The sequence below is a fragment of the Apostichopus japonicus genome, chromosome 10 (assembly GCF_037975245.1).
Source record: "Apostichopus japonicus isolate 1M-3 chromosome 10, ASM3797524v1, whole genome shotgun sequence".
NCBI lineage: Eukaryota > Metazoa > Echinodermata > Holothuroidea > Aspidochirotida > Stichopodidae > Apostichopus > Apostichopus japonicus.
The window spans coordinates 4192696-4219267 of record NC_092570.1 but is presented as its reverse complement, the minus strand read 5'-3'; the positions used below and the strand labels follow the sequence as shown (position 1 = coordinate 4219267).

At 34.9% G+C, this 26572-nt stretch overlaps 2 protein-coding genes across 3 annotated transcripts in view; one reads left to right on the top strand and one right to left on the bottom strand.

Moving 5' to 3' along the window:
• The window catches only part of LOC139975241 (glycerophosphodiester phosphodiesterase domain-containing protein 5-like), a 48003-nt gene extending 41362 nt beyond the window's left edge, over nt 1-6641 (top strand). The window contains exon 14 of one of the 2 annotated variants that reach the window (XM_071982983.1): nt 1765-6641. In XM_071982983.1, the coding sequence (XP_071839084.1) occupies nt 1765-1963 (199 nt within the window). In that variant the 3' untranslated portion in view covers nt 1964-6641. Of the gene's footprint in view, nt 1-1707 lie in introns of both variants that reach the window. The other variant, XM_071982981.1, reaches the window with a different exon arrangement.
• A 689-nt stretch (nt 6642-7330) lies between these two features.
• LOC139975242 (uncharacterized) lies at nt 7331-25341 on the bottom strand. Its single transcript, XM_071982985.1, has 18 exons — nt 25170-25341; nt 23665-23874; nt 22400-22441; nt 21478-21551; nt 21186-21254; nt 20722-20785; nt 20198-20336; nt 18895-18960; nt 17737-17860; nt 16206-16364; nt 15336-15400; nt 14865-15026; nt 13791-13833; nt 13512-13626; nt 12668-12761; nt 12048-12117; nt 11403-11506; nt 7331-10660 (listed from the first exon to the last, which is right to left on the bottom strand). The coding sequence occupies exons 2-18, from the start codon at nt 23852-23854 to the stop codon at nt 10537-10539; spliced, it is 1704 nt and encodes a 567-aa protein (XP_071839086.1). The 5' UTR covers nt 23855-23874; nt 25170-25341; the 3' UTR covers nt 7331-10536.
• Nucleotides 25342-26572: the final 1231 nt, after the last annotated feature.

Below are 26572 nucleotides of genomic sequence, written 5' to 3'. Positions count from 1 at the left end.
CAAAACTTTTATATTCCAACATTCAACTTGCATCACTTCATCGTAACAACTACTGGATGTTATCATGTGTGTGTCAAGGACTAATTTTGATGTCACGGTTTTCACGATATTGAAGGTGACAGTTTCACCTAGTTTTTGCACTCAAACTGTTAATTTAAAGTCAGGTTAAAACAAATATAAAATAGGGAATTAACATACAGGAAACTTAATGGTACAAATTTGAAGGTTTTTGTGTTCTCAAGTGTTGTGTTTTCTATTCATGCATTTACAATCAAGGACAACTGGTGTCGCATTCCATACTTTCAAAGTTTAAAAAGAGTCTTTTGTTGTAATTAGCTTTTCAGATGTGTAAAACAATGAGTTAAACATGGCAAACATATGACCTGGTTTATTCACAACAACTTTCCAATTAAGCCAATCTCCCGAAATACCTGAATAATCAACACACATCAACGAAGCAAAATGTAACCTAATAGTTTGTAGACAGACTAGCAATCAATGAACATAAAGTCATTGGTTAAAGCAAACCAGTATTTTGATATAGTGTTTATGAACAGATACTGTCCGTTAAAAATAACTTGTCTCATTGTTATTGACTCAAATCACTAGCACCTCTGTAACTTTGAGTTATATGGTGGATGGTTTCTGCTTTTCATTAGTGGGTCCTAACCACTATCCTACCACACAAATTAACTTGATATTTATGTCTCTCAACCATGTTACTGGGACTAATCAGGGTTCATCAATGTTACATTCTTTTTATGCATATATGCACAGTATGTAATAGGCCTGTACATATTTTCTTAATTTGAATCACCAAGCGTGCTTAGTATCGCATTTGCCTTTGAATTAGATTTTTTATTTTAATAAGTAGATGCTGTATATTCAAAGCAGGTCTAGACACTCCTACTGCTGTAATTTAAATTGTCCTATTTCTGACATTTTTCCTGAGTTGGAGGAGAATTTTAAGGCATAATTTGAAATTGATTCAATATGAAGTATGCTAACCGAGAAAAACTCAAACGAAAAAGTGAAGCCTACAACAAAAAAGGTGGCATGCAAAAACAAAAGATAGGTATTGAAAATCTATGCCATTAATGTGACAAAGTGTGAACTGTGCATATAAAATTGTCTAATTACAAAATCCGTCAAAGGGACTTAGTCAAGGTGTGAGGTAAGCTTGTGGAGATCTCGCACCCCTTTAGATACGCCGAGCCATTTGGGTCGCTACACACACAGGGCGAATTATCAACTGATGGAAGAGAAAAGAATCTTCAACTAGCAGCATGTTGATTCATCAACACCAAATTTATTTTACATTTTCTTTTGTAAAACTTTCATGAAACCTTATGAGATTCATGAAACCATATTCAGATGTTACAGACAAAATGGTAGATGTTTTTCAAATTTTTATAATTAAAAAAAAAAAAAGTCCCATCGTTTTGCATTGACACTGGGTATGTAGTGGGAATATATTTTTTAGTGCGAGTCGCTCGACTACAGTCATGACGTAAACTGTATTATAGATAGTTTTGATAAAGACCCTTTAATAGTCTGAATGCTTTTGTAGCTAAACACTTCAATGCTTTTACTACATTCATGCTTATTTTTTTTTTTTTTTGGTTTTTATGTCATATCATCATCCATGCTTTTGCTCTCTTTCTGCACCCATCTCTATCAACTAACCCACACCCCCCTCGTTTATAGGAAACATCACTTTGAATACCTGCACAATCCCGAAGCTATTTCTCTCAACTCTGGCAGACACAGATACAGCCAGCAAGGAAGAAGGAAAAGCGACAAGGAACTCCTCTTCGGTACCAAGAAGAAGACGACATCGTCGCCCCAGGCGAGTGACAGCGATAGTCCCGTCCGGACACCCCAAGAGATCCTCAACGCCGCCGACGCTACACAAAAGGACTCATTGCCATCTAACGAGGTGGTCAACTTTCAGCTGGAATGATTTAAAAATTTGATTAAAATAAAAACAGACTTGAGAATCGAAAGAAGAGAGGATGTTATCCTGGGTGGATGCAGATAGATATTGGGAATTATTCAATATCTTTCGTCATAGATGATGACTGCTCCTAGTACACATTTCTCTTTGTTTTAAATGTAAAGGTGGAAAAGCAAGATCCTGGACAAAAAACTGTATCATAATTTGATCAAAGATGACTGGCTTTCTATAGACTCTTACGGAGGAGTGAAGGGGGCGAGGAGGGGGTGGGGCGGAAAGTGGAGTTCACAAGAAGAGATGTCTCAGTAATCCTCACAGCTTACTATGATTTACAGTATAACAGCCTAAGGAAATATATAAGTGATTGGATGAAAGTATATAGTTTGTTGTCTTCACAAGCAGTTTAAGATGTATTTCTGCTTTGGTTTCTTCTTGTTATAAATCAACCAATAAGTTTCTTAGGGACTGCTGTCTGCCAAACCATGACTTAACAGCTAAACTGTTTTGTGATAACCATCATTTGATTGGCTGATAGCTTCAGGAAACTGTCAGTGATGTTTTTGCTGAGTTGGCTTGTGTAGTGTATAAGATGTTGGAATCTTCCATGAAATGCATTTCTTGTGGTGACTGTTGTGGATTTGTTCATTCTTGGGCTTGGAGTTGAATTTATATTGGAAAACTAATGACGGAGTTTTTGCTTAAATATAGCTGCTTTGATTTACTGACAGTGTTTGTATTCATGCATATTCATGAGTAGTTCTATGGCTTGTTATGTGTAACTTTTACTATGATTTTGCTCATTCCTGTTTGAGGAATTTTTGGTAAAAAGGGTTGGAATTTTTTAAAGAATATTCCCGATTGAGCTGTTCTCTTACAAGGTCACAATTACAGACATTCCACAGTTAGCTTAATACATACCAACCAATATTACAGGGTGATAAATGACAGAGATTGATATTGGCTAGTGCATCTCAGAGAGATTACAATGATTCATTGCAATTAAGTGGAAAAGTTAGGCTAGCCTAACACATAAGGCTATATGGAAAGTTGGGCCTAAGTTAAATTAAGTAGAAATAAATAGGTTGGTCTCTTCGCTGTTTCTTTTGGAAACGACTAAGTCAGCTCTAAACCAGTCTTCTGCTCCTAAAACTGAGAAAATTTAAAATATTCTTTGTTCATCTTAAATTTAATAAGCGTTCTTCCAGATTATTCTGTTCCTTTCGAATATAATTTTTGCCTAAGTTTGCTCAGGTTTTGTTAAATTAAATTTTCATTTGAATTTTTTTTTTATATTTGTTTTGTCATTATACCATTTTTAAACTGTTATAACACTTCCTACATAAATGTAGCAAACAAAGCAATTTTGTTCAAATTGTTGCACCGATAATTAATTACTTAATTAATTCATCTGAAAGTGTTTTGGCCCTTTTTCTTCCTGCCTGAGGTGGCATTTTAAACAGCTCATAATATTATAGAAAAGTGAATCCATCACAAGGGACTTCCGTTTATGTATTAGGTATAAGTCACTCAATGCTAACTGACCGGCCCTTTTTTAAGTTTGGAGGACAAAGAAAGGCTATTTGAAATTTGCTCGACATACTAAATAAAAGATCTCATACTTACTAAGTTTTGTTTCTTTTAGGTTTATATGGAGTCATAAATATATATTCATTTTGAAGTCGAGTTTAATTTTTTTTTGTAGATTGGAATAATCTGGTGTAGTTGTCTATTTTCAGGTTCTCTGATAAATGTTTTTATTGTTAGGCACAGCCATGCTTAAGTTGGCTGCCAGAGGTGGGGGGGGGGTGTGGCAGAGGGGGAGGGTGCTTAGGAGTGTAGGGGTAGTGCTTGAAGCAAACTATGCAAATATTTTCTTCCAGGAAAGGTAATTGTCCAAATTAGAAAGGAATGTGCATCTCTCGCCACAATTCAATTTGACTAAAGCCGCTGGCCACTTTCTTTGCTTGTGCCACAGTTATGATGATCATTTTTGAATCAATATTTAAATACAAAAGCTGGATGGAAGAATCAGATGTGATCCTGTTTATGTGTAATATCTAGTCTAAATGGGTCATCATTGATATGTACTTTGTGATGTAGAAGGCATATTGATTTCAAGTGGGAAAAATCAGCCTTTGCGAAAGTTTAACAGTTAGCAATCTGAATGAACTCTTCTCTGCAGATGATGTAACATTGTAGGAATCTTCATTCACTTTAGGAAAAGTCATTTTCCATTAAGAAATCAATTGCAGAATTCAGCATTAATAAAATGCAGAAATATATTAACATCTATCTTCGTTATTTACATACTTCTGTAACCATAATCAGGGATAAAGAACATGCTGGGCTCCTCCAAAATATTTCCAACATTGTAAAATTTTTACACCAGTGATTTTTGCCTGTAGTGAGTTTCCATTCTTTCAGACAACTTTTATATTAATTGACTAATAATTGGTAACCTATTTTATTGAAGCTAAGTTCAGAGACTTCTTTTGTCAGTTTAAATCATTTGAAATCACTTTTAATTTATTTTCCTTAGTTTTTGAAAACTTTGAATCAGTAGCGATCCATAATGCCATGGCTTGCTTTAAGTGTCTGGTATATCATAAATCATACATTTCAGTTGAAATCAGGTTTGTTTTATTTTCAATATAATTGAAACTTTGTGATGGCAAAATAAGATATCAGGATAAGTTTGAACAACTGACGATATTCACTGAATATTCATAGAATTACAGTTTAATATATCTCTCTTTTTTGCCCTCTATTTTGCAGGATAGTGAAAAAAAGCTTTTTATAGCAAAATCAAATTAAAGTCAGTCTAGTCAGGTTTGGGATAAAATTCCCAAGCTTTCTTAATTTATTAAACTTCTGAGTAGAAATAGTTATTATGAAAAAAGCAAAGAAAATAAAGATGGGCCTTGCTCTTTGGCCCTTTTTGACCCTTTGACCCCTGGCCTTGCTCTTTGACCCTAATAGGTTGGTTGAAGATGAATATCTTTTACAAATTTGTAAATTTTAAAGAAAAATGAGAACCCAAAAATTATTATCATCAAAGTCTTACATTTAGGACTTATATTTCTTTATGTGGGAGGGGATGGGGAAGGTGGGGTGGAGGTATGTGTGTGTCTAAGGAGGGGGTTACATAAGCATTGGAAATCATAAATTTCAGTTGACATCAGTTTTGTTTCATCATCAATATAATTGAAACTCTGTTATGTCAAAATAAGATAATCAGGATAATTTTGAACAAACTGACCATATTAACTGAATATTCATAGAATTACAGCATATTGTATTTATAACAAATGAAAAATGTACCAACTTACAAAAGATTATATTTTATCTTAGTTTCCTTCCGTTTATTGTTTCGAATGCTGGTTGTTTGAACATATATGTATGCTTTCTACTTATTCTACTTATTATTATGATGTTTTCTTGGTTCATCTTCCTTTGTTAGTTTGTTTAGTTTTGTTTTATGTTAATCTAGTTTTGTTTATAATGCTCAAGGCATGAGCGTCCGTATGTACTCCAAAGACATTATAACTCTTGTTTATAGTACTAAACAGATGATATTATTATTATTATTAATTTTGGCATGCCAGTAGTTATTTCGAGCAGATGATCTAACACAATTATATTTCTTTAACTTCAAATTCTAAATTTAAAAAAAAAGCACAAGAAAATATTTGCACAGACTTTTAAACTAGACTTTCTCATACTGTTACCAAACGCATCAACTTTTTTAAGGATTAAGTTATAATTACCTCAAGATCTGAGGAGTAAGTTTGGCAAATTTTAGAATAAAACATAAATTCATGAGGCAGTAACATCATTATTAATCATTGGGTTCACTTCCATTTCCAGAAATTTTTGGACATGCAAAGAGATATTCATACCTAACCCTACAAATTTATGAGCAGCCTAGCAACACTATACATGAATGTCAAAGGTCAACACAAAAAACACAATGCTTGTCATTTGTAATGCAATGGTGACCTACAGTATAGGTTGTGGTATACTTCCCTGTAATGTAGGAACCTCCATATTGTGGGTTGTCAGTCAGGAATTTGAGGAAAAATATGAAAGGTGACCAATAGATGTAGGTATGTTGGTCATGTGATGGCCCATGAGTTGTAGCATGTGAAGGTTGTAGTACTTGCAACTGAGCAGATCCAGCATTGTCTATACTTATAACAAAACTCACCAGTAGTTAACTGTTAGTTTAGCACAATGTGTGCTATTTTGTATTCTTCCTTGAAGAAGTAACATATACCTGTAATGGATTTATCAATAATAGGGACCATTTGTTAGGATCCCCAAGCAAGGAGACTTGTCACAAAATATTAAAATAATATATAATTTGTGATATGGAAATCAGTATCAAAATTTACGTATCCATCTTTACGTATCCATCTTACGTATCCATCTTACGTATCCATCTACGTATCCATCTTAAATCCATCTTTCTCTTCTTAGAAGCTTAAGTCCAAACTTTGGCATTGACAAAGACAGTTACTTGTTCTGACATTCTATGCTACTAATAGTCGTCAAGTTTACTTGTATCAATTAACAGATAATCATATTTCTTTCTCTCTTTGTAAAATAATATGTGTCGTCAACTTTATGTCCAAGAAAATGATAAAGGAAGAAAAATTAATACATTTACAAAATGTAAAGCTTACACAGATTGTTGTCCGATTTTTCCTCTTTTTAAACATTTTTTTTTACATGTTTTGTCTTAAGATAGCTCAAGTTAAAACGTTGTTCCTTAAAGGCATTGCAGACTCGCCCCAGACCGCGTGCCGCGCTCTGAAAAAGTTAACTTTCCGTTGCTTGCAAATGACATGTTCTTCTTGTTGCTACAAAATGCAGACAGTAATGAAACGTGATACCTTGTTATCTTTTATCTAGACCTGAGATGTCCACGCTGCTATGCACACTGTTGTGGGTATTGACCATAGCTGCATATATTGACTGTACACTGTTGTCCAATTATGGACGGTAGCAAGCTGTGTGTGTACTTTCTGGGATCGATGGTGGTGTCTAACACTTCTGTTACACCTCATTCGAAACTAGGCAGATTACCGGCATGAGGTGTTCTTTGTGCGCGAGTCTTCACCCCCTTTAAAGGGAGACATTACACCAAATGTGATCTTTGATTTAACAGTATTTATTTAAAACACGACCATGAACTACACTCCAAAGTGACCAAGAAGAATCCCTCTTCATTTGCCAGGCTTATATTTATATCCCTATGCGCAACAGAAATTTCTATCGGTTTCCATAGATACCATAATCACATGACCACTTCCACAGACAATATATATCAACAAAACACATCTGAAATAAATTGCAGAGAAATTGGAACAATTTTCATTTCTTTGTAAAAGATTTATTTTCTTCTGGAATCACAATGTTTAAAATACATCTATATTAAATAATAATGATAATAATAATTTCATCCCAAATAATCTCAAACATTAAATAATTATAATTTAACATTGGCCAAATAACAACATTCAAATTACCTTGTACCATTTTTGAATCGCATAAAAATTTGCATGATTTTAAGTCGTTTTCCAATATTTATTCAAATATCTTATTTCATTTTCGTTGCGCTCATTTTGAATATTCAGCACTGCCTAGTTTAAGCAGAAAAACTATTGCACTTCAACGAACTCTTTAAGAGAACATTACATCTAAGAACAACAGGGGTGTTCCATTTAAAAGGTACTCCCCCCTCTTTTTCCATTTCCATTTTAAATTCTATAATTCCAAAACTGTTTCTCGTCTAGAAATGATAAATATCTTTGCATTCGTTAATTTGCATTCCATGATTTTATCTTCTCTGATGAATTGACACAGAAAAAAAGCATTAATTAAATTAATATTTGTAAGAAACCAAAATGGATTAAGTACTGTCTTCGATAAAAAGTTGGCTGCTCTCTCGGAGAACACAGAATATGGCTGACAATTGACAAAACTATTACCTTTATTTTAAAAGTTACACCGTTCACTACAAAAAAACTATAAAAAAAAAAAACTTGTTAGTCCTTGAGTTACTGAATGTAACCAGAGTCCTGCCTGGGGTTGCCCATTGGGGACTGGTAACGTTGGAATTGCTGTCCATTTCAAAATAAAACCAGGCTATAAATTTTCAAATATTTCAAACCTCTTACATTTGTTGATTTTAATTCTATGGTTTCAGATGTGTTAAGTTTTAACCAATTGGTCCTTCTGTGTTTTGATCCAAGAACATTGAAATTGAAACAATGATGATGATAATGATGATGATGATCGCAAACTATGATACTGTAACAATATAAAGATAAACTTAATAAACTGCAATAATTTCTACCTTGTCCCTTAAAGAAGTTATTCTTCACTCATCAAATATGTCTTTCTTTTTAATTCACTATTGTGACCAATATTCCCGAATTTTCTCAAAAGTATACATTTATAAATAATCCAACAATGCAAAATAATTTCATCCTACGGCCACAACTAGTCTGTCACTGACCAACAATGGTATTAATACATATTTCATATTTTATAAATACTCCAACAGCTGCATGAATATTCATAAAGCACACAAAATGTCAAAATGCTGTGCTGCTCGGGTGAAGTAAATAAACAAGTAGAAACCACATTTTTGACCTCTTTTAAGTCACAACAGTTGTATTATCCAATGTAATAGATTGGATGATCCTATTAATTTAAATAATCCACATTACTGGAGCAATTAGGTCTCCAATTCCTGCCCCCAGAAAAAAAAATCTTTAAACCAAGAAGCATCTTACATATTTTGGCAGTGTTTTGGGAACAGTCTTACAGGATCAAGTATATTTAATTAAATTTCAATGTAGAAACTTCTTTTGAGACTTAAAACAAAGATATAAAATTAAAAAGATTAAAATTAAAATGACTGATATTACTGACTGGATTTTCATATGCACTAACCACTTCATGATTGTAAATTAAATATAAATTTATTCTTCCACAAGAAGTTATTGACAGTAGTAAAAAGGAAACGTCTTCGACGAAAATGTCTGGTGAAAGTATCATGTGACCATCGCTAAAAGATGCACCAAACAAAAAATTTCCCGAAAATCAAATATTGGTTATTAACGAAGGAACATGAAACACTGAGGGTTTAAATAACAATAACACATGCAACGTTATGGTTTATAATACATCATGCACCATACCCACAACCCTCCTTACAAACAAAGCTATTCATACTTTTAATCAAGGTTTTAAAATTGTTTTGTTTTATATGGATAGATATTTACTTGGTGGGAGAACTAACCCTGTAGACAACTCATCACAAACCTAGATGACTTCTTTGTAACAAATAATATGGAACATATTATATAAAGAATCAAAACACTGATAATTATAATTCCACATTTTTTCTTTAAAAATTATATAAAAACCGATGCATGTTGCAATAAAAGAGAACTGTTAAATATTATTTCACTCATTTTTCAATGATCATGTCAAAATCGATCTGTTCCCCCATGCCTGCCCCCCCATCCTGTTTTATATTAAACCATACAATATGAAAAAAATAATTATAAATGGATGTCATCATTGATTTATCCCAAAAATGCCACAAATAATTACCAGTAAAATTTGACAATGCCTCTGTAGTTACCTGATCCACAATATCATTCAAGATAAATAAAACAGACTGTTAGAAACTTCACTAGAGTATTCTTCAGACACATCTTGGAATTTCCATGGGCTAGTAAAAACATCTCCATTGTTTCCAATTCTTCACATGATTATATGTAAACATAAACTACAAATATTTATTATTATCCAGTAAAGCAAAGCTTTTAATACAACAACCATACAACATTTGTTAACTTAAATGATGAGGGTTTTTTTTGGGGGGTGGGGGTTTGTTACATAACACAACTTCTGACAACCTTGAGGGTCACTAGCAATCACAATCTATCCAATCTTACATTCCCTTCCACAGAACCAAAACAGTCCAATTTTTCTCATGTTTTACCAATTTCAAAAACAAACTGATGAGTTGTAAAATAGTTATATTTTATTTACATCAATGTCTGCTGTTCACACCAGGTGCATCAGCTCTTTTCTCCACCTATCTACCATTGTTGTACTCCCAACAACCTACTAGTTGAATAAAAAAGCCTGCCTCTCAAAACTAAAAAAGCATGGTTGATGCTTTGATACAGCAGTTGCTTTGGGTTTCGTTATAGATTAAACATTCTGCCTTCTCGGCGCACGCACACACGTGTAAACTCTGGAATGTCCTGGGTCGACGATGTTTGGATACAGTCAACTGTTTCTTGTGACTTGAATGGATGGATTTCAGTTCGATTGAACCCTTAATGCGGTTCGATTGCAGTTCGATGCAGTAATGCAGTTCGATTGAACTCTTAAATGCGACATCTCCGACCGGTAACCATTCGCATTCATAACGAGCATTGGTATAAAACATTCTTTTTTTACAAAAGACATTCACGTTAAAAGGGTTTACTACATACTACTCAAAACGGTTTTTTAAGTCAATCTTCTCTCACTGCCAAAAAAGGTTCTTCTCAGTGAAAGAAATCGATGATGGAGATGATGATGTCGTATCCGACCGCGAAGAGGAAAAATATTGGGAGGAGAATATGGAGGGGAAATAGATAGTCCGTCACGGGATATGGGATCTGTAAGTTTCTGAAAGAGAGGAAAGATATAACATGTTATAGGGGGATTAGAGATCATACTCCGAGCTCATATTCATACTCCGAGTTATGTTATGTAAGAGATCATACTCTCAAGGGAGTATGCAGGGTTGAACAGTGTGCCAATTTCACCATATGTGCTTTCACATTCATTTCAGATTCTTTGTACATTAATTACCATACACAAAGATTTCCAATCTATCGAAAGAAAATTAAAAAAACTATGTGAGCGCCTGGAGAACATTTGTCATGAGAATACCACGGTCTGCATTTTTGCTTGAAATACAGATCTCTAAGCATAACATATAAGGTGTTATTATAAAAAAAAAAATTTTTGTAATTGTCTGTATTGAAGTCTCAAATTAACCTAAACCTGTAGGCAATCCCTTCTATAACACTGCAGCGGAAGGGATTCCAAATTAATTTTCTATGATGGCCAGAGAGAAACTTTGGTTGGAGCAAAGGTATCAGGGAGAACCAGAATCTCAGTATGCCAAGATTAAGCAATATGCACGGTAGGCCGGTAGGGTACTTATTGGACCGCGTCCCTTATTGGTGAATGAGTGTGGGTCAAGTTACTCTAACAAACTGGAGTGGAAGCCTATCGAAACCCCCACGTTGTTGCCCATACAACAAGCTACTGCAAATAACTGCTGCGAAATATTGCCCATTGATACATCTATTTATAAAGGTCACTGTGGCAAAAATTCTCTTCTTTTCAATGTGTCTCTTACCTGTATGTCGCTGATCGGCTCTTCCGCACCATTAAGAACACAAAGAGGCCGGCCAGAAGGTTGATCAACAGAGAAGCAATCTTATCCAACATGGTCACAAAACCCTATAAAAAATTAACAACAAATTCAGATTATCACTTCTAGGTACAAATTTTAAGACAACATTTTCAGTTTCCTTTTCTATTGTTTGGTTTTTGTCAATTTTTCCCGACAAAGTCTGTTTTAATGCAAATTGATTAAATTGATATGTGGAATGCTTATGAAACCAAGAAAAGTCTGCACAGCAATGCTTTGGCAGAGTAAAGTATAGCAGATATAGCCATCCTATTTGTGGCCATACCAATTAGCTTGTAACATCTTTATTACATGGAATTCCCTATTTTGATTTTTTTTTTTTTCAGTGTTCCATTTTAAAAGTTTCATATCACCTGGTCTAATATTTTGAGGTTAATCAAAGATCATACTGAATTACAAATGAGACTTTGTTAAAGATAATTCGGTCAAATTATCACATTTTGTAAAACCTGAACACAAAGTAAACCAAACAGTTAGACAGATATGTATTATAGACTTCCATTGGCTATACATAAAACCTCTCTTTATGCTCTGAAATATTGCTACAGAGAAAATTGTAGGGTAAATTACCTTGGGGTTTGCCATGGCAACACCAAAAATAGCACCAAAGAGAAGTAAGGTCAAGATGGGTCGAAACACACTGGAGAAAAGATGAAAGAAGAGGAGAAAGTTTGGTGACTCTTTTATATGACAGGAAAATGAGTTCTTTAGCCTTCCAAGACAATAATGAAAACTTTGCATTATGGGAAAAAAACGTAATTTGCCCATCGGTTATGTTGAAATATGCAATCACAAGCAGGACATCTATACAAACTCCCCAAAAGTGAATACATTTTGCGTTTTTCCTCGCTATGAGGTTCTGCAAGGTCGCATCAAAGAGATATTGAAAACCGTCGCTAGGGTAACGGAGAGTGTACATGCAGGTCACACTTCCCCCACCTAAGATTTAGATTAAGATGATTTGGCATGAAATCTTGAATGAACAGAAAACAAGTGGAAGCACCGTGGACCTATTTCTCACAACTCCAAAAATTACTTGCGATCTTAGGCAGTCTTTTAATTACCACACATTTGAAAATATGCAAGATTTTCAGTCCAATTTGCTCATTTAAAAAACAATCGATTCCACAAAATGAGATAAAATCACACAGCTATGGGTGGCCAGAGTATATAAGTGAGTGATTGCTTACTTTCTAGGTAAGAGCCTAAGTCTGCTCGTAACAGACGGTCTTTCATCCGTAAGATGACGTCCCCAGCTCATCAGGTCATCCAACCAGCCCAGAACTGGAGAAGAAAAAATGAATTATGAACCAGTTTAATACGGAAAGCAGATTTTGTTTGGTTTACTAAAAAATTTACTTGATTTATTCCACTTGCCGACCCTTTCACCCAAGTTGCAAGTGCAAAATTCAGCTGAAAGGCCGTGAAAGTGTTTTTTTCCTATCAATAAGGTGCGACTGACGCTTAGCCGATCAGTTAACGACCATGAAATGCTCTGCCCAGATCTTTATATGCAAAGTAGGTTAGGGCTGGATACCAATGCTATGGAAGGTGGAATGGGCTTTAAAAGGCATGGAGACGATACTTCTTTGGAAATGTGACAGACTATATCAAGGTTTGATAATATCTGTTGTAACACTATTAAGATCGAATAGTAATGTAAGTTGTAGTAATAGTGTGTTTGCATCCTGGAGGGGAAGGGGGGGTTACATTTCTGCCACTGAATGAGATACCTTTGCAAAATATATTCTCCTCTCATGAAGCACTTTCATGATTTAAGCCTGCCCACAGAGACAAGCTTGCATGTAGTAAACCCTCTACCACCCCCCTCCCACTCCCCTCACCCACATTTTCTTTTGTCCATCATTCTTTCAAATTTCTAATACATAATTTTTTCTGCTTGACCAACATCAGTAATTTTCACACAAATAATACTTCATCAAGTCTTGAGCAAGAAAGACCAGAAACCTAATTTCTACCCGAGAGGTTTATAAAAACAGAGCGATCGGTGGTAGTAAAGATGCCGAGACTCACATGAATGTTTGAGGGCCGACCCGAGGGTAAGGTAAGACACGGTTACGCTAATGATGATAAAGACTTGAATCAGGATGGCCACCCATTTGAACTCTGGATGGTCCTCAGCAAGAATCTAAACAAATCAAGAAGAAAATAACAAAAAAAACCCATAAAGTGTTCAAGTTTTTGGTCTACTGGAGACAAACCTCTAGCAAAAGTCAAAATGAAAAATAATAAAATAAAAAGTATCAACTTTGAAATCTATTAATAAAAGTCATTAACGTTTGAAAACCTTACCTCTGTAAGAGGAACTGTAGCAATCTCTCCATTTTCAGCAGCTCTAGAAATTTGAAATAAAGTAAATAGATTTACAGATTATCATAATTAAGCTGTTCTATGACTATGAACAGTTTGAACTAGCATTTATCCCTACACACATATCTACACGCATAACCCTACACATATATCCCTACACACACATCTCAACACATGCATAACCCTACACATATATCCCTACACACACATCTCAACACATGCATAACCCTACACATATATCCCTACACACACATCTCAACACATGCATAACCCTACACATATATCCCTACACACACATCTCTACACATGCATAACCCTACACATATATCCCTACACACACATCTCTACACATGCATAACCCTACACATATATCCCTACACACACATCTCTACACATGCATCCCTACACATATATCCCTACACGCATATATCCCTACACACATATCTCTTCACACATATCCCTACACATATATCCTTATAAGCATATCCCTACACACATATCCCTACACACATATATCCCTACATAAGTTCTACACAAGATATCAAACCTACTTTTTATGACATCTGGATGAAGCGTACATCAGCAATGCTATGTTATATCGCACATCATTTTGGGTTATGGCAAACAATGCCTTTGCCTGATCCCACATTTTGAATTTTGTTTCTTCATGTTAACAAAGTTTTAGTCTTTGACCTCTGTTGACCTTTACCTCCAAAACAATAGTAAATAGGGTTCTTGTACTCAATAAAGGTGGTTTTTCAACATACTGTGTATGAAGTACATTCAAGCTTTACTTTTAGAGTTATCATATTTACAAGCATATTCAGATTTTACCCTCTGTTGACCTCAAACGACCTTTGACCTCAGCACGAAACGGTAGAGTTCTTCTAATCATGAAGGTACAACCACACACCAAATATGAAGTTCACTCATAATATAGATTTTGAGTTATTGTGTTTACATGCCAAGGCATCACACATGCACACACACACGGACAAACGCCATCACCATCACATAATTTGCCTCTGGCTAGAAATGAAAAAAAGAGTCACATACCTCTGTAAGGAGTAATCTTGAGAGCAAACAGCAGCGTCTGGCGATAAGGACTTGCTTGGTAATGTTGTAACTGATTGGTCGTAACTATCGTTAGTTTGTCCCATCTGTGAGGGCAGTACGCAAGAACTCAACTGTGGGACAATTTGTAAAACTGCCCAACACCTGACAAGTGCAAAAAAAAATTTTAAAAAATAAAAACTCATCAAAGATGGCTTTTGATTTATCTGAAGCTGGAGAGGTGAGGAGGGTTTGGTATAAAATGACACCAGTATTATTACTACAAAAAATTACATAATTACATAAAATTACAACGAATTACAACAAATTACAACATATTAGTGGTGGGCAACCGGACTCATAGAAATGAAAAGCTGCCAAGCTGACACATATAATGTTAATAGTTTACAAAACTGTAAAATTGTTGGTCAATGATTTTTGTTCATTTCTTCAAAATTCTATTTTATGACTTACCACAAGATATTTAATATTGCACAGGTGGCTACTCCCGCAGTGATAGAATAAAAGAAATACTTCATCTGGTAAGAAAAAACAAAGAGAAAAAAAAAGTAAAGCATCAAACCTTAAAAATGAACATTTTGAAAAAATGTTGATCCATGGCAAATTATTTGAAGAAATGCTGCACTAGTTGTTTCCTTAAAGTTATTTTACAGTTAAGAAGAAAATATCGGAAATCAGTCTGTATGAGTTTTTTTGAAATTTTTACAAATCTCAAGTAGATCTTGGTTACTGCAGCAGGACATTTTCCCTCTCACTAAATATTACATTAGACAGTTTTTGAAACAGAGATTACCTGTATATTGCCAAAGAAAATTCTTACGGACAAAACAACCGGTTTGCCACATTTCTTCATTTCAAGTTCTTTTCTTTCTTTTTCTTCTTCAAAACTTAAACATAGACTATTAAGCAACTATATCTTAAATGCAAATAATAATATTAATATTTTTCACTGCTCTAACGCCAGCCTCAGGCTACTCAACGAAATGCATTCCGACTTTTTCAACTAATGTTTGATAGTCATCGAGACAAAAGGCACACTTTTAAGTTGACTGTGGATTGGAAAAATGTTACACGTTTAGTTTCCCTACCTTATGCTGACATGACTTAAAATAATGTAAAATCTAGGTCAGTTGTAGTCTAAGCGCACACATACAAACTGACCGAGTATCCACAATTTGCTGCTCTATGACAACAGTCGAGTTGATTCAGTTGGGCACTGTGTGGCCAGCTTTAATTTGATGTACCTCACAAAATGATTTCTCTCACTGTTTTAATGCTTTTTTGTTTTTTTCCTTCTTTTAACCAGAAACGATAGATACTTACTTGTATTTGACAATATTGCACTTTAGCATACATCATGGGCATCACCAGAAAGACACCCCCCAAGGCTACCGTACCCATCAAGAATGGCGTACCGAAATAGGCAAAATCATTGGTGACGACATTGGCTACCGTTGAACCAACACCGAATGTTACAATAACCTGCAAACAGAAAAAAATTTAAAAAATAATAATAATACTCTATATTTCTTCCTATCACTAATGATGTAATAATAACTTACCGAATATCTCACCAAATTGATTCACAAAAAAATCTACAGTTGGCAGTGAAAATCAATCAAGTCAAATGAAAAAAGGACAAACTAAGAGTGGAACTCCCAACAAAACAACATTCCCTGGCAGGTGCATATATCCACAGTAGCTTTAGATATTTTGAAGTGCTGTTTATATGTGTGTGTGCATCTAGAAATATTATAATATAGTTTTCATTAAAGCTCCTGATCGATTGATTTCGATGACACACTCCCAACCCCCCATCCCCTCCCTTCACTTGAGCAACAATTGACAATAACTCCTTGGTTAGTATACACAAAATGAATGGTTTCCATTCATGCAATAGTGCAAATATTTCATGAGTTGAAAGATGTAATTTGTTCCATTCAACGAGGCGCAGCCGAGTTGAATGGAACAAATTACATCTTACAACACCTTCAAATTTGGATATAACTGGATGTAAAATGCACTCATGCAACAGATTGTTTTGTACAGACAGGTTTCTCTGCTCTCTTACCATTGAAAAAAGTGCTACCAAAAAAGTATAATGCATGGTTCTATCATCATAGCGTGCAATAGAGCGGATTTTGCACGCAATCGACGAGTAATTGACCAATCAAAAGGCCGGAATATATTTAGGCGTATATTAGTTTATAACAAACAATAGTTACAGCATACACCTTGATATAACCAAGGTGTAAAAAGGTATCCCCATTCCATGAGTGGGCTTGGGGAGAGTCAAGTGTTGGTTGTGAATATAAAATTACCAACTATTAAACCAAGGGAAGATTTTGATGTAGTGATATAGCATATTTATCAATATTCATCAAGTCACAGCTACCAGGGTATGTAAGTAGGAAATGTTTAAAATTATTGCTCGTGCTGGTGATTTAATCCGAAGGCTGGTTGGAGCCTGCCAGCCATGACCTCGATAGCTTAATTTCTGATCTCATTTTTGGTCGGAATAGTACAAAGCTACAACCAGACTCACGGTAAAGCATTTAACAACTTACATTATACATATCCAATTTCTATTACTAACAATGTTGGCCTTATAAAATCTAATCAAATATATCCAATTTCTAATAGTAACAGTTGGCCTTATATACTCTTATATATCCAATTTTTATGAGTTACAGATGGCTTTATCTCCTCTAATATATCCAATTTCTAATGGCCTTATATACTCTAAAATATCAATTCCTGTTAGTAACAGTGTTGGCCTTATATACTCTAATACTGACATCATACATTCCAGCCTGCCCCAACAGTATCGTAGATGTGTTAAACCTGTACTCACAGTTGCCACCAATACGCTCCCCTTAAAGAATGTCAATATGGAGACCACGGGATGGATAAACTTCTGAGCAAAGACGATGGCAAGAGCTTGGACCCAGACAAAGACTGGAATGATGTAGATGAAACTGAGAGGAAAGTGAAATAAAATAATAAGTAAATAATAAATAATAAGAACATGAGAACGGAGGCTTAAAAAAAATATATATATATCATCTGATTGATATACATAATCAGATCAAAAACCATAGATAAAATATATATATTTATAGACAAAATATATATATTTCATCTGATTGATATACATAATCAGATCACAAACCATTTTTCTTGCTTACTGATACTTTCTAAGGAAAACTTCCACTTCTGCTTCGAATTATCTACAACAATAATCATGACCACTCCCCGATTGCAAGCTAGAAAAATTAAGCAATGTTCACGAAAGAATAACATTAGGATTATTAGTTCATAAACCTTATTTTCGTTAGGAAAATTTCATAGATAAAGATCGTTAGTAACATAAACATCGCTTCAAACATTAGAGGATGAAGAGGGGGAGCTGAAACTTTTGTTTGATTAATTAAACAAGGAATTCTAATCAATATGAATAAATGACTTTATCCGTATCTATACAATTACAGGGAAAAATGTTTCATCTTGTATCGCATCGTAAAATGGTACTTTGATATGGTCAAATTGCTATACGAGTGCTAAACATGGATAGCAGTTTTGCACACATACAGGAACCACAGAAATTTGTCATAAAAAGAGTCTCCAAAATTGATACCAAAAACTTGTACAATAATTATTATACAAGTTATTATTAATTACAAAAATATTCTCTTGCTATTATTGAAAGTTTTCATTTAGGATAAAAAAAACTATTGCAATTGTGTGGGACATAGAGACCAAATGTTTTACACTTTATGGATTTTTTAAATTTTTATTGTAGAGAACTGAACACTGAAAGTATTTGATGGTTTGAAAGAATTATTTCTTGCTTACAAACTGAACCATCTCTGCTCAAGTGATAAACAACTTGTGCAAAAGTTTAACACAACATTTTCATTCTTCATGAGATGGAGAAGAACAAGAAGGAGAATTTAAGGAGGAGAGGTAGGTAGGTGATTTTTGCCTCCTGTAAATTCAAAACATCACTTACTTTATTCCGAGGATTTGAGCGTAAGCTTCGCTGCCAGCCAGAGCATAACTTATTAAAATAGAAATTCTGAAAACAGACAGAATAAAACAGTTTGAGATCATTTTATACATAGTTACTGACGATAGTAAATTACTGATATCAATTAAAAAAATATATAAACAGATTCTTTATTACGAGACGTTTGCAACAAAAACAGAGATAATGACATTTGAACAAAAAACTCTGAAACCCCCAGAAAAGATAAATAGTCAAAACTTTAAAACGGATCAAGTCTTGCATCGATGCGATCAACTTTGTTCAACTTTGCGATCAACATATGGTTAATGACTAATAGCAATTAAGCCTCTTAGAGTTAGAAAGTTTGTAAATAAAATCTTTTTCCTTCACAGGAAACTGTTTAAGGAAGGCATTCATCTGAACTCTAAGTGGGAGAGAAGAGTGACAACTGGCCATCTTGTAGTTTCACTTTACAGTGGTTGATGAGTTTGGAGAACATTAGTCTCAACCCTTTCACCAGTCCCCTGTAATATGCCGCCCCCACCCACCTCCCCCTCCCCCACCATAGTTATGTCTAGATTCTCTCTGTATAGCTATGAAACTTTAAGACAAAGGAAATAAATGCTTCAATGCATATGTTTGTACCATTGTAGTAAGTCTCTTAGTTAGGGGTCTGAAAAGGAAGTTCAATTCAAAATTTTACCAATAACGTGCCAACGAGAAATTTGTATAATCAAATGCAAATTATTAATAAAGTGCAAATTGGCAAAATTAAAGTTTATCAATAATATGCAACCTGCTACTGCAAAGGCTTTGATAACAACTGTACTAAATTTAAAAAATGTCACTTGGTTCTGCTGTATAGAAAGATAGCACACAGTGTTTTGTGGATTAGAATCTGTTAAGTTAAAACATTTTAAAATCTCTATAGTTTCATAATGTAGCAATAAATGTACAGAAAAACGAAGCAATCTTCTGAAATATTGGAAAATAAATGTCTGGTTGTCTCATAGTAAACTATGTGAACAAGCACTCTTAATATGTAATTTTTCTTCACTTGCTGTAAGAACGTCATCATCATCAATGCTAAGGGACTCAAGGTAAAGACTTTGGTCTTAAGGGTGGATTAACTTCCTTGATTTTTCTTTGTGCCCAGGTGCTATCTTGAGTGACATCTCCTTAAAAAGCGTTAAACTTATTCACACTAGGGAGATACCGTGGAATTACCATAATGTAATTCAAAGATGAAAAGGAGGCCCATTAGTTGACCTGTATTTAATTAGTCAGTACCCATGTAATCACTTACAAATTTAAGAGGACAAGGATGTTAAAAGCAGCCCCGAGACCACGGGGGAGGAACAGTACTCCGAGAGTGTGGAGATTCGGTTTGGGTACGACTTTGGAAATCTCTTGGATGTATGAATGAACTGATCCATTTGGCAAACCTGCAAGAGATAAAAAGGAAAAAATTAAAAAGAGAAGTAGTTGGTTGTACATTCTCAAATCGTTTTGATATATGTGCAAGAGAGCACAAATTGAGCTGAAAAATAATCAGAGGGAAGATGAAGGTCACGGCCTTGGCACTTCTAATTAAAAGAGGTTCATTCACAAACTGTAATATGATTAAGTTTTAAAGTACCAGGCTCTGTTCGCAAAGGAAATTTGGCTAATTATTGCATGAACGACTCTTGTTTTATTGTACGACAAAGGGTTAGTGAGGGTTCAAGTAATATTGTAACTTTTCAAAAACAGTTAACTAGATTGGCGGAGTAATCACAGAGCTGTTGTGACTAATAAAAGAATGAAACTGATATTGTAAATTTCTCTCACCAGTGTGGCCGTCCTGTCTGACCTCTGACATCGGCAACGGAGCATCATCCAGGCTAGCTGCCGACTGGCAAGAAAGAGAGGTTAAAAATTAATTATTCATGAATAATTATTCATAACCATTATAATCCCTGTCCAGATATCTGCCGGTTTGACTGTTAAATATGCATCATATATTTTAACAAACTTTAGAAATATGTAATATTGGTATATACAGCACTTTTCCCTTCCTGATATCATGCCGAGGAGTACGAAAAGGTACATGCCACCACTACATATTTTACCTTGAGTTCTATTAATTCAGTGACTCATTGCAGTGCTAATGACTGCAGGGCACTGAACGACATGCGCCCTTATGATTGTGTATCAGTACTGAACAGTTGATAGGGTATCAGTACAGCAATGTAAGTCTCTGACAAATAAGAAAGTGTAACCCCCCACCAACCAATTGACAGTGGCCTACTTACCCTATACTTATCAATGTGGTATGCATGGGCTCTCTGAAGCAAATCTACAAAGAAGTACACAAGCAGAATCTGTAAGGAGAATAAACAATATGATCAAATAATTTAAAAATAGTTCACCTCAAATTGTATAATAAGTAAGCATGTCAACAAGTTAAGTTCATAGTGTTCAATTTTATGTCTGCAAAAGCAGTTTCTGTCTATTACATCTTCCAATATGGTATTATTTCATCTTGGTTAAGACAAATAAATGAAAAGAAAGGTTACAATTTCATCATTTCTTGGTTTCTCTTACCTGCATGATAAAGCAAAAGAAGAAGGAAACCAAGAATGGAGAAAACCCAGATTCTGCCAAGGTCACCGGTAAACCTATTTAAACAAACAAGGATTGGTACATGAAATAAGATATCATTTATAGAGGTACATTAAGACAGACTTGTAGGATGAGTACAATGGCAAAAGAACATGAATCTCTGTACCAAACACAGTAAAAAAAGAAGCCTGTTTTGTTTTTAACCCAAAAGTACACCACCTGTGTTGGACTCGAAATGTTCATTGCAACAAAGTAATTCGGTATGCAACACCATAAATAACCCTTTGACTGTTATGCATTTAGCGCTCATGTATCGCCCTGAGTAAACTTTACTGCACATGCTCACAACCACTCAGACAATGACGGCTGTGATTCCTGTAGTCCTTCAAATAGCATTTGCTTTTTCAGCTGCAAAGTACTTAACTGATCCACCCACACTGGTAGTATTGATCAAACAGAACAGTTTACAGATCACTTTGTACACAAATTTATTTTTTTCAAGGGTTTTCATATTTTACAGATTCGACATGACCGGTAGAGTGTAAAGCTAAATTCCCCTTTCCTATTCTGCAAAGTCTTGTGTGCCAGAGTGGTTGGTATTGATTGAAGTAGCAAATAATAGCTTAGACATTTTCAAAGTATTACATAAAAATGCTCATCATCACAATAATCATTTTTGATGCCAGAGATCACCGGCAATGTTCAGACGTGAACTGCAGAGGAACTGGAAATTGAGATCCGACTATGAAATTTTTATAATATTTTTTAATTCAGATGTTAAATCTGCACAATATATTTATGCCACTGTATTATGCTAGAGATAAATTCCTAATTTGTAAATAGAAGACTTCAGTGTCATTAGAAAAGATCAAAATAGTTGGAAAGAATAGATATATGTACTTACCCAGAATGCCAGTTCCAAGAATGCAAGCTATGGTAATAAAATCTGGAAATAAAATGGTATTTCAAATGTGAGATATCAGGAATGAATTAAATGTCTCTACAATTCTACCCATAAATAGGAAAATTACAAAAAAGGGTAGGGATTAATTAATATAATTGAAATTCTACAAATTTTCTTTTTTCAAATATTTAAATATGATCGACCTAGGTACTGATTCTTCAAGTTAATGCAAAAGCTTTCTATTTTTCTTATCACAAATACTGAATTTGCATGGAGGTCAATTCACATTTTTATACTTTCTTTCATGCTGAAATATGCTATAAGACTTTATTTTAGTCTAAAATCTAATCCAAATATTGAAGATGCAACTTTTTCTCTCTGTTCTTGGTTGTGAGAGAGCAGATTGCAAAAGAAACTGTGATGTTACAAGAAACTACACATAATTTGATTTAGTGAACATGGAACTTTATTTTAGATTTTTATGGGTTCATTCACAACATTTATCAGTGTTTAATAGGCACTGCATCAAACCTGACCTTCATGAACCAAAGTGCTTTGTCACAATTGTGTACTGTTGCAGTTGGCCACGTGCTATAATTTGGAATGGTCCATTGTTTCTTCTCAATGAAGTCCCCAGTTAAATTACTGGTTTTCCTTATACTGTATAGTGTATTTATCACTTAATTGCTATACCCCTTTTAGGTAGCTGGAACCCTAAGATATCAAGCAAAAACAAACTTTTGGAATCTTAGAGTTTTGTCCTTATTGTAACATCTACATTCATGATACTGTTGGTCATATATATATATACCTCCATTTCATTAACAATGTCGGTTCAAAGTATCTCTTTCGAGATCCAACTTTAGGAATCACAAATGACTTCGAGTTGGTTAGCATCATGTTTGATCTCTAGAGTAAGGCAAATATGTCAACAAAACAGAACTAGTATTGATCGATACAGGTGACAAACACATACAGTGGAATTACGACCTTCCTTACTGGTTTCGAACCTCTGGACATACAATCAGCGTCCATAGTTGGTTAGGCTGTCCGCATATAAAGCGGGAGACCTGGGTTCGAATCCCGGTCGAGGCTGGAAGTTTTTTCACTGTTCTTGGTTTTCCAACTCACTACAATTTCAATTATTTATATATTTATATGCAGACAGCCTAACCACTAGGCTATGGACGCTGATTGAATAGATATATTGCAAGTTGTTCTAAAAGGGCAAAAACCTTTCTGGGCAGCGATGGGAAAATACTCACAACACTGTACAAACACCAGACAGAGTTTTGGCTGCAACAGGCAGTTTGGTTCCTTAAGATCTGGCTCATCTGGATGTACATCAATATCAATCTCCTCAAGCTCATCTTCCGAGAAATTTATACCGCCATCTCTCGCTAAATGATCCTCGTCGACCAGTTTATCCTCAGCCTCCATGTCCTCTTCGGCCATTCTCCTCAGAATAGCAGCTTCTGTTGAAATTTAAAGGAGAAAAAAAAACACTTTGGATAATTACAACATTCTGTTGCAGACTTTGCAAATTATCTTAGAATTTTGTTTCACGTATTTAGATAGAGCCTGGCAATACTTTCAATTTATCTAGTAAAAAATAATACCTTTGAAGATAGTAGATGGTAGTTGAAGTTAGTAGTTTAGTTGAACATTTTAGACTTTAAAGCACTATTATGCATTCCATTACAAACACAATCTAATGATGTACTATTTCCTGAAAATTTGGCCATGCAGATGTGGAAACTGGTAACAAAATCAACTGAATTGTTAATTTTTTTTAATAGTTTTAGGCTTGTTATCATTAGTAAGAAGATCTTAAAGTTTTCATCATAAGTCTTCATTATGGGTAGTGGAGAAAGAGCTCTGTAGATTGACGGCACCAACTGTAAGTTAAGACAAACTTTCGCTAGGCCTTGTCCTAATATCGCATTCACATTTTCATCAAATTTTTAGGAATGTTATTGTCAGTGTTGCCTCTCTTTCATCATTTCAAGGGTGGGTGCATCTCTTCAGAGTAATGTCGTGCTAGAACTTGAAAGAAAAATCTGACAACTGGCCAGGGCCAGATTGTCAACCACCTTTTTGCACTGGGTGGGCTAAGACGTTGCTGCTATAGTTTGCAGCTTTAGAAACAATGTTAAAGGATTTTTGACTGTGTTGGTTGTAAAGCATAAACATGTTATATTATTGGTGTACTGTACACTAGGAAAATCCCTGTGTGAAAACCACTTGTTGAAGGAGACTTATGTACTCTGTCATGAGTGCAACATTTCTTTAAGCTGGTTTGGGTTGTTTGAAAGATAGATTCAAAATTTCTTGATCAAAATAAAATACTGAGGCATGGGTAACGAGTGCAAAAAACTATGCCTAGGCTAGTTACTGTTGTTACTTGTTAGGCCTTGCCCAACTGTAACAGTGTAAGCCCTACATCACTCTCTGAACATTTGTTGAAAAGAGAAGACTTGGCATAAGCCGGTGTTCATCCACGATCATCACACGGATAGGGTTGCAAACAAGCTTCTGTTGGCTTCCCAACCCTTCGGAGATACAAATCTAAACTATATCAGGGCCTAGCCTACACTAAAGTAGCTTAACTAGGTAAACGTAGTCTTCACGTTCCACACATAGCCTAACGTAATACTAAGGCACTAGCCTAGTGAAACTTTAAATAAAAGACGGCAGCTGAGAATGGAAGCGGGTTAACTGTGTTGCTCCGAGCCAGAAAAGTTGAAAGTCATAGCAAGCCATAACTCACCTTTTGCTAAATATTGCTAGAACATCACTTTACCATTACTTCACCGTAAGCTACCTGCTAGACCAAAGTTGAAAGTCTAATGTTGTGTTAATGAGCGTTGACTCAAAGAAAATTTACAAAGCCGGTATGTATATATAGATGTATGATAGTATTTGCTTACATATTGCCTAATTTATGTATACATAGATACAGACACACTACTCACAGGCCTAACTCATACTACGGGAGCATTCACGTGCCATTACAATGTCACACAGTAAAGAAGATAAAATACAATGTAAACAGTTTATAGGCCTAATACTGCAAACAGCCTGTGTAGGTTTGAAGAAAACGGAACTTGGAAGAGGAAGCCTTGCGCCTTATACTATACAAACTCCTGTTCAAACGAAATCAAACTGTGGGACTTGTAAAGACGTCATATATTATTTATTATATTATACATGTATAAAAAAAAGGAAGATTTAATGGCATTGAAGACTCGCCCCAAACCGCGTGCCGCGCTCTGAAAAAGTTAATTTTCCGTTGCTTGCAAATGACGTTTTCTTCTTGTCGCTACAAAATGCAGACAGTAATGAAACGTCATACATTGTTACCTTTTATCTAGACCTTAGATGTCCCGTACACTGTGTTGTGGGTAATGACCGTAGCTGTATGTACTGACTGTACACTAGTGTCTAATTACCGACGGTAGCAAACTGTGTGTATTTTCTGGGATCGATGGTGGTGTCTAACACTTCTGTTACACCTCATTCGAAACTAGGTCAGATAACCGGCATGAGACGTTTCTTTGTGCGCGAGTCGAATGCTAGCATTCCAGGTAGTTTTATTTCAATATTCTCATTCTTCGACAAATCACGATTTAAACATCAGGCGCGCTCATCAATAAAAATTTGCTGGAATACCTCGTCTAGCTCATCACATCAACCCATCATACTTATACATAAATATAAATAAAATACATTTTCTCTTGAAATCCCTTCCCAGTTGCTTTCTGAGTGGTATCGAATTGAGGTCAGTGTATTCCTGGTTACGCATGCACGGTAGTGTGGATTCCCGGCCTTTGTTTGTATAACATTAATGTAAGGAAACGTTGGGGAATTGTTAACGTTACGGGATACGAACCGAATATTAAGGAAACTTGAAGTCGTGGTTACATTGATTACATATGTGATTACAAATGTGGTTACATTGATACAGTGGCTACATTGATTAAATATAAGGCCCTAGACTTCAATATAACGGACGGGATTTATATTTTTTTTCCTTCAATTTAATAAGGAAACGTTCGGGAATTGTTAGTCGGTAGGATGGATCAGTGTTTAAGGGGTTAGATTTGATAGGCTTTTATGGAGACCGGTTCCCCTTTAAAAAAAATTAAATTAAATTAAAAATAAATCAAATTG

Excerpts from the sequence above, each read along its gene's own strand:
- LOC139975242 (XM_071982985.1), bottom strand. The coding sequence starts at position 23,854 with ATGGCCGAAGAGGACATGGAGGCTGAGGATAAACTGGTCGACGAGGAT. Across the intron at positions 21,552-22,399 it reads TCTTGGAACTGGCATTCTGG|GTTTACCGGTGACCTTGGCA; the intron begins GTAAGTACATAT and ends TTGTTTAAATAG. Across the intron at positions 13,834-14,864 it reads CAAGATTACTCCTTACAGAG|AGCTGCTGAAAATGGAGAGA; the intron begins GTATGTGACTCT and ends TCAAATTTCTAG.